The sequence below is a fragment of the Corvus brachyrhynchos genome, unplaced genomic scaffold (genome assembly GCF_000691975.1).
Source record: "Corvus brachyrhynchos isolate BGI_N302 unplaced genomic scaffold, ASM69197v1 scaffold115, whole genome shotgun sequence".
Taxonomy (NCBI): domain Eukaryota; kingdom Metazoa; phylum Chordata; class Aves; order Passeriformes; family Corvidae; genus Corvus; species Corvus brachyrhynchos.
The window spans coordinates 14,788,894-14,797,940 of record NW_008239553.1 but is presented as its reverse complement, the minus strand read 5'-3'; the positions used below and the strand labels follow the sequence as shown (position 1 = coordinate 14,797,940).

At 39.3% G+C, this 9,047-nt stretch overlaps 1 protein-coding gene across 4 annotated transcripts in view; it reads right to left on the bottom strand.

The window, feature by feature from the left end:
* Nucleotides 1–9,047, bottom strand: part of FMN1 (formin 1) — a 188,912-nt gene that overhangs the window by 139,780 nt on the left and 40,085 nt on the right. For 3 of the 4 annotated variants that reach the window (XM_017742015.1, XM_017742018.1, XM_017742016.1), the window contains exon 3: nucleotides 7,968–8,143. In XM_017742015.1, coding sequence (XP_017597504.1) covers nucleotides 7,968–8,143 — 176 coding nt within the window. The remainder of the gene's footprint in view (nucleotides 1–7,967; nucleotides 8,144–9,047) is intronic. The other variant, XM_017742017.1, reaches the window with a different exon arrangement.

The following is a 9,047-nucleotide window of genomic DNA, read 5'->3' as shown; positions in this document are numbered from 1 at the left end:
GAGCGCGCCGCGGCTGCTCCCTACTTCCTTGTCCCGGTGCGCCAGCGCTGGGTGGTTTTCAGCAGAAAATTCCTGACGGATTCCTTTGCACAGTCTTTCCACTCGGATAAAGAACTTCTTTTGTAAATCCATAATCGCCAAAAAATGTCAAATGGAAACCCGAGCTAACGACTCTGAAGTTTCCTGTGCTCCCTCCAGAAGCCCTTGGGTTTTCAGCAGAAAATTCCTGACGGATTCCTTTGCACAGTCTTTCCACTCGGATAAAGAACTTCTTTTGTAAATCCATAATCGCCAAAAAATGTCAAATGGAAACCCGAGCTAACGACTCTGAAGTTTCCTGTGCTCCCTCCAGAAGCCCTTGCAGAACCCCCAGTGCCCGGCCGGGCAGAGCCAACTCGGGTGAGCGCCCTTGAAGCCGAGGAAAGTAGGAAAAAAAGAGACGATTTGCTGGAGTTTTCATTTGGAATGCAGATTTCAGCCTCCAGGGCCATGAACAAAAACCAACGAGACTGGTTTCATATTACCACTGTCCTCGCTCTGCACAGCTCCTGCTGAGAGGTGCACACAGGTACTTATCAGAGACTCCGGCCGCGCCCAGGGACCGGGAGCGCTGGGTGGCGGAGAGCGGCCAGCGCCCAGGAGGGCCAAATTAACTGTTTAGAAATCAGACAGCCTTGTCCATCTGCACGGCACCAGCCTTGGATCGTTCCGAACCAGAACAATCTCTGTTGACATATTCTGTGATAATTTTCATAGACTGTACTGCTATATGTGTGAGATTTACTTAGTTGATACAAACAAAAACACTTGAAGGAAATCTACAAAACTCTCTAACTGAACCTATGATACTATATATTTTTCTTATCAATACTTATAGAGAAAGTTCAAAATACTCCTAAGCACTATTGATATTCAGAAAGTCAGTAACATTTGGGTCAGGTTTCTATCGCAAGTCTCCGCTTTCGCTACTTTTTTGTGTTTGTTTGTTTTTTTGGAACTACAGAGACTGCAAACCTTCAGGATTTTATATTCTTCTCATTCCCAGGCCTTTAAGAAATTTTTTTAATCAAATTTCCACATGGGTACCTCCGAAATTAAGGATACCTTTCTTTGATTTGCACCCAAGTTAAAGGGTCATTCTACAGTCAGCCATTTAGCTGTGACGAGTAATCTTAAGCAAGCAACATGGGGAAAGCTGTCCTTCACAGGGAAATCAGCTGCAGATCACACCGCTGTATGTGATTACCAAGAAACATCTACTAAAAAGCTGAGTATTACAGACAACAAGCAACAACAAAGTATCCCAACATCTACTAAAAAGCTGAGTATTACAGACAACAAGCAACAACAAAGTATCCCAACACATTTAGCTTTTGGGTTAATGTTTAAAAATGTAAACTGTACAAAAAGCATTTGTTTGCCTTTTCAACATATTATAAAACATCATAAACTCAACAGCAAATGCCATTGGTATCTCCTGCAGGGACTAAGTTTCCTGAAAATCAGATTGTAATACTAAGGGCTTAGATGAAGCTTACAGACACCTTTTCAATTACAGGGTTGCCTGCATACCTATAGACAAAGGGCATTGGAAACCTTCCCAACTTTATCTGTGATTTAACACACAGCAATGTCTTCTGCCCTGCTGCCTGGCATTTCCTTAGCAAGCTCCAGACTTGCTTCTCCGCTATGCTTAATCATCAGGTGCCAAGGTCAGAAACAACTGATGGATCATAGCTCCCCTGGTTTCTAGGCTTGATATAGATTAATATCACAAAAGGAAGCTCTACATAAAGAAACAAGACACAGAGTCCTTATCACTCCCTATGCCAACCTATTCTTATAATACCAGGATTTACAAAACAGGTGCAAGGAAGCTACCTCAGCACTGGTGATTTCCCCCAAGACAAAATTTCTTGAAGGCAAATCTAAAGCAATTCTAAATTCCATTTTATGGCAAAATAAATGGGGCAAAGTGACAATACTGAACCAAAGTTTTCAACATGTAAATGCACATCTATTTTTATGTTCAATTACATGATTAATTGGTCATTGTTCTGATAAATTGTATGGTTATGTCTTGCTTATTTATGTATTTGCCTACTTATTTGGGGTTCGGTTAACTTATGATGGATAAACATTAAATCATATTTTCAAGAATAGTTTTGTTAGTCACTAACAAAAAATGTACCTATATGAACAACTTCATGATGCCTTTTAAACTAAACATACTGATTCAGATTATGCCAAAATATTTATTCATCTGTTTATATCAGCAACAACCCACACTTAGAATAAAACTTCCCTGTAATAAAAAAGCTGTAACAATCCTATAAAATAGGTTAGTGATTACAGCCACTATTTAACTATTTAAGATTTTAATGGACTTCGGAAAAGTTTAGTTTAAAAGTGGACTTAAAACAGGAATCTCATACTTCATGTGTAAACAACATCCCAACAAAATTTAGGAGACCAGGACCAAATTAGTAGTGAAAAGGATGGTGCTTTGAGTGTCAGGCTGAAGTTATACAATATATGGAGTTGCTAGAAATCCCAAAGTTGAAAAGTGAGTAATTAAAAATCCAGAAGCAGAAATATACCCTATAAAACCAGAGGTAATCTCACAAACTTGCAGAAAATACTGCTTTATATGTACCTGTTTTTGTAATAAACTCTAGGAAGTGTGGAGAAACTTTCAAGCTTTTAGAGCTCTAGGATGAACAAGGAAACTCATCTCTATATATATGCCTGGAGAAATGGCCAAAAAACTGAGTCAGTGTAATGAGTGAGTAAGCCAGTCTCTCAAATTCTCCACACAGTCCATAAACTCCCAGCCTAAAGTAAGGTTTTTGTAAAGACCTGCTTCTCACATTCTGATTATCAGCCCAGTGGAGAGTCCTTTGTTGAGAGACTCAATAGCTGATAATGAAAGACATATTGGTTACTTACTCAACAGAGTGTTTCTGGATAAAATACATACATCAATATTTTTTATATTAAAAAGAGGTCATCATTGTGATGTAAAATGAGATGGAGCCAGTTTGTTGGCTGAAGTTTTTTAATGCTGGCTGAATCTATCTCATAAGGAAAGTCTTTCTGAACAGGCTGTAACACTGCATCTAAAGGAACAACTTCAAAATCTCTAGAAAAAATCAGTTATGATTATGTTACAAGCCTGTTTTCTTAATAAAACTGACAACTCTCTGGTGCTCCAGAAAAGCCCTAAAACCTGTTACAGCAACTTTCAAGGCAGTCAATGCACTAATTATACAAAAGGACAACCATTCCTTACAGTTTAAAGCACATTTAATAATCCACACCCTTTCTGACCTACATTTAATCACAGACAGAAGTCACACCTACAACTCACTCTAGTTCTGTTCTTGAAATGTGTAAGAGCTCACCTGAAGTAGGTTTTAAAACTAGCTTTGAAGAAAACACACATTAAGCTGGAATGAAGTCATCTAATTTCTACCACTATCATATGGCAGAGCTCAACACTTCCTGACTCCATATCTATTCAGATTGCCTTTTCAGATTACTGTAATAACAAACTGGATAAACATGAACAGGACAGAAAGACACATTCTACAAAACACCAAGGTTGCTAAACTGAAAACAAATGTTCTACTGCTTTTTCAAAATAAAGAACCTCAAATCTAGAAAAGTTTGCCTAACTTGTTGAAAGTAGTCATAGAATCAAATATGCACCAACTGTGTCAGACTTCAGAAGAGCCTTGAGAAGCAGCAGGCTCTGTTTGTAGCTTGGGTGGCTTGAACTGATCTAAAGTTCAGCTGATGCAGTCCGCCCTCTGCCCTGTCCTCAGCCTAACTTTTACTGCACAGATTGAGAATGGTTTTAACATTGCCCTGCTCTCCTGTTTGTCTCTCCTGCTGATTACCTCATTTTATACTTAGTATTTTAACTGTTTAAATGCTCTAAAATAGGAAAGGCAGGAAAGATGGAAGAAAACCTGTAAGGCCTTGATTTTCATCATTATTCTCAGCCTTGTTACCTCACTTAAGACCATTATGTGAGCAGCTTTCCTGAGTTTTGAGGGATCTGGGTATCACCAACATAATTGCTTTGAACTTAAGTAATTGATTTTAGATGTAGCAGCAGAAACATAGATACGGTAATTCTTACCAGAATTCAGCAATACATGTTAACAGAATGTGTGGACACCAGACACATTTGGTGTAAGGGTCTGTATAAATACATCTATAAATGCAAAGTGTTTTTGAACATCGTCATCTAAATTCTGATTGACATGAAGATATGGACTACTTTAGAGAATTTGAAAAAACACTGTAATAGCTATATGGTTATAAATCCAGAAAGCACATTAAGAAACTCAGTTTACTATTTTGAAGGAGTGCATACTGTATACTGCATCAAGAAATGTATGGAATATTAGCCTGTAAAACCTATCACATGAAAAAGCAATGGTAGATCTGAGACAGAGCTTCTAGAAAGATGTATTGGCTGATCTGGTTAATATGAGCAGACATACAAGTACCAAAGGGAACAGAAGATCACCATAAACTTCGTAAGTAAACGAAGTGAGATCTTTGTACATTAAGGCACAAAGGCTGGCACTTAGTGTTACAAAGAATGACGATGAATTTTTAATCCTTTTCCTCTTCTAGTTTACTCTCTTTTCATCTTCTTTTCATTTCAACAGGCCTTTTGCTCCCCATCTACAGTGTGATACAGCAGTTTAAAGATTAAACAAAACCTTTATAAAATAAAATTCACAGTTACATTAATTTACCATAATTTCTTAAATAATTACTAGCTATTAATTGCAATTTTAGCAGCATTTTCACATCTCACTTTTAAAAAAAGCATGTGCTTTTTTAAAATCTGAGATGAAATGCTGTATAGAAAATAGGGTGGAGTTTCATTTCTATTTTGTTTCATTACCTTCCATATCTCTGTATCTTCTCCATGTCTAAGGTTTAAAATCTAATGCAGGATCTTTTTTCATGCTTCTGGTGTAGATTGTGCATTCAAAATTTCCGTCAGAGCCGAATTCATTCACCCTCTCTCTCATCTACATTATCTACCTTCTTCCAACTAACAGAAACATAGAAACCACTTTTCAATAACATCATGGACAAGCTGGAGAAGTGGGCCAATGGGGATATTATGAGGTTAAACATGACCAAGTGCTGGTGCTGCACCTGGTTCAGGGCAAACTCCCATTATCAACACGGGCTGGGGATGAACACATCGAGAGCAGCCCTGCCCAGAAGGACTTGGGGGTGCTGCTGGGTGAGAAGCTGGACACGACCCAGCCGTGTGCACTCCCAGCCCAGAGAGCCAATGGTGTCCTGGGCTGCATCCAGAGCAGCGTGGGCAGCAGGGAGAGGGAGGGGATTCTGCACCTCTGCTCTGCTCTGGTGAGACCCCACCTGCAGTGCTGCATCCAGCTCTGGGGTCCCAGCACAGGGAGGACATGGACCTGCTGGAGTGAGTCCAGAGGAGGGCCTTGAAGATGATCAGAGGGATGGAGAACCTCTCCTGTGAAGACAGGCTGAGAGAGTTGGGGTTGTTCAGCCTGGAGAAGAGAAGGGTCCAGGGAGACCTTACAGCACATTTCAGCACCTGAAGGGAGCTACAAGAAAGATGGAGAGGGACTTTTACAAGGGCCTGTATTGCTAGGACAAGGGATAATGGCTTCAAACTGAAAGAGAGTAGGTTTAGATTAGATAGTAGGAATAAATTCCTTGCTTGTGATGGTGGTGAGGCTCTGGAACAGGCTGCTCAGGGAAGATCTGGATGCCCCATCCCTGGAAGTGTTCAAGGTCAGGTTGGATGGGGCCCTGTGCAACCTGCTCTAGTGAAAGATGTCCCTGCTCATGGCAGGGGAGTTGTAATTAGATGATTCGTAATGTTCCTTCCAACCCAAACCATTCCATGATTCCATAAGCAAACACTATATATGCACATGCACAATTATATTACACGTTAATGTTAGGGTGCTCCTAATCCAGAGCAAGCACAGCTATTTAATAAATAGCTTTGTTTTTCATATTGTTATTATTATGAATATAAGTGCATTTTAAAACAATAGTGCCAAACTTTTGATCAGTCAGGCTAAATGTTTTCTTCTAATAGCAGAAAAGGGCCATAGATAACATGACTGGGTGTAGTGCAACTGTGAGTAAATAAATTGGTCTATTTTAGATGCTGTTTCCTCGGAACATGATCTTAGCTTCAGAATTGCTCTCCAGACACTGGCCCACCACAGTTGTCTTGCGGTCCAGTCTGATGACTGCACAGGGAAGACAATATCTGGGCGTGACATCCCATTCTGAAGAGGAAGGGAACACCCAAGGGTTGCTGCCATCAGAGCAACTCGTGCAGCCTGGTTTTGGCCACTATCTTTCCTACAGGCTGCTTCTAGCAGTGCTGCAGTCCAAACAGATTCTGATGGCAGCAACTGCTGCAGCAGCCTTCTCACTATCATTCTTTTGGCAACTCCTCTTTCAATCCCATGGACTCACCTTCAAGAACAAAAATAGTCTTGGAGATACAAGGGGTCTGTAATTCAACCCAAAGTCCTGTTCTGAAAGAGAGTCACAGGGAGTGAGCTTCATGATAAAGTGTCTTGGTGGGTCCCTAGCAGTCAGCCCATGTTGAGCACCCTTTTTTATATCGAAATTAAACACTTTTGTTCTGAGTATTTTAAAAAGAGTGGAATAAATATTCCTCCTTGCTAACTACAACAAACGGAAATAATTTAATTTTTTCATAATGCAATTAATCAGATTTTTACACATGTTTCTTAAAAACAAAAGTAAGAAATATGGAAACTTCTTACTAATCTCAGATATCTCTTATGTTATACAAAATGTTGTTCTTAAATGGCCTTTAATTTGTAACTCCTCCTGTTCTATACAAGGACTTCATAAATGTAGACAAAGAATCCTTATGGACTATATACTTCCTGTTGTAGTATATATTTCTAGCAGTGATAACAGCTATGTCACAGTTCCTCTCAATCCAGTTATTTGTTTTCATCTCAACAATTTATTACAAGGATAAACCTGTACCTTCACACTGGTACAAGAATATTCTAAATAATTATCTTAAGAAAAGAAAGTTAGGACAAGAAATAAATTTTATAACAAGCTCAAGAGAATACCATCGGTGACTGTAGGCATTAAAATGCATTTTAAGTGTACTTCTAAGTAACTTTTTGTATTTCCACCAATAGATGTCACTCTTACACAAATTTGTCTTAGTGTTTCTTTGCACAAACTGTTTATGTAATCTAGTCTTTAAAGCATTTTCTTTCAATCATTCAATCCTTTCCATGTTTCTTCCCTCTTCTTCTACATTCTGTTCCCTTCTCCCTCCAATTTGAAAACTACTGCCAAAACATGTCTCTGTAGGCTGCTTACTGCTCACCCTGGGAGCATGTCAGTATTTCCAGCTGCATTAAGCTGGCCTGACATTGTGATTAACTCCGCTTGCCCTCTGAAGCTTCAGTGCTTTATATCCCAGGAAGTTTCAAAACTTCTCCTGTCAAACTCATGGCCAGTCTGACTCCAGTGCCAGTTCTGCTTCTCCAAAACCCTGAGAAGCAGCAGCATGGCTCCCAGCGCTTGGGTTGCGCACATGCACACGTGCACACACAGCTTGCTCCTGCAATGCATTTACAGGAAGCAACTAATTTAAACTAAACACCCATCAAGATTTTAGAAATGGCACATTGTGTATCTTCATCTATTTATATAATTTCAAAAATTTTCTGTATGCATTGCTCTCAGCAGCACAAAGACATATGGACTCACAGACCATCTGGAAAACTGTATCCTGCCCAAAACTTTGCAGTTTGTCAGGTATTTTGGAACACGGTTTTAGACTGACCCGAAATAAACGCATACCAAAAATGTAATTGTATATAATAAATGCCTGTTGAAATCCAATATAGCATGAATACAGTCCTACTCACATTCAGTTCCAGGCTCAGATGCAACACATTTCTGTTGATCTTCTCTTTCTCACTTGAATGAGGAAACGAGTTTGAGTGCCCCAGTCTGCAATCCAGAACCCATGTATCTTCATCTCTGTTTGCCACATCCAAATTAGTCAGCCGTTCAGTGAAGTCATCCTTTAAAGCAGACTCTGCTGGAAGGCCCAAATGAAATGAACTTAAATTAAATTAAATTAAATTAAATAATTCTGTAATGCATCTGCACATAATCCCTGCACACAAAAAGTCCTATATCTTTTTGAAACTCTGGTACACACTACCACCAACATGTGCACTTACAGTTCTTCTGTTTGTTTAAAACAAAACTGAATGGTATAAAGGGGATAAAAACTTTGTTTTCACTCAGAAAAAAATCTTTCTGTCCTTAGATTTTGTGGGTCAGATCTAGCATAAAAAAAAAAGTGGGCTGCTTGTCTTTCCCCCATACACAGACACAGACTGTGTGTAAGATGCTTGCCTCTGCCAAGGCACTGTTAACTGGTCATCCTAAATGTGCTCGTCACACACACATTGCAGAGGTAGGTGTGAAGTATAAAACTTCCCTAAGAAAGCTCCACAAACTAATTTGATAAACTTTTTGACATTGGCTAAACACAGCCTTAGGGGGGACCGTGCCAATCCACATTAGTCCTTTACACCAAGTGCATAAAAAGCAGATCTTTTTATGATCTTTAAATCAGAAGTGATGCTTAAGATTTTACCTTTCTCCAGTAACCTTAAAACATAGTATCAACCTGGTTTTGGAACGGTTTAGGTACAAACAGCCACGGATTTAAGGGGAGAGGTAAGAACAAAACCTGTTAACCAAGGAGGTACTTGTCTATGTCATGCATTGCAACCACTCAGCACTCTCCATCCTGTTCATAGCATTGCTGGTTTATTAGACCCCCAAAAAATGTATATTTCTTCACGATAGCTTCCACTTTAGCAATGAGAAAACCAATGAATTCCATGAAGTTAGTGTGCCCTCTGAAGTGTAATGTCATACGTAAGATACAGAACACCTCTTTTTATATTCTGTAAGATATATACACTCTT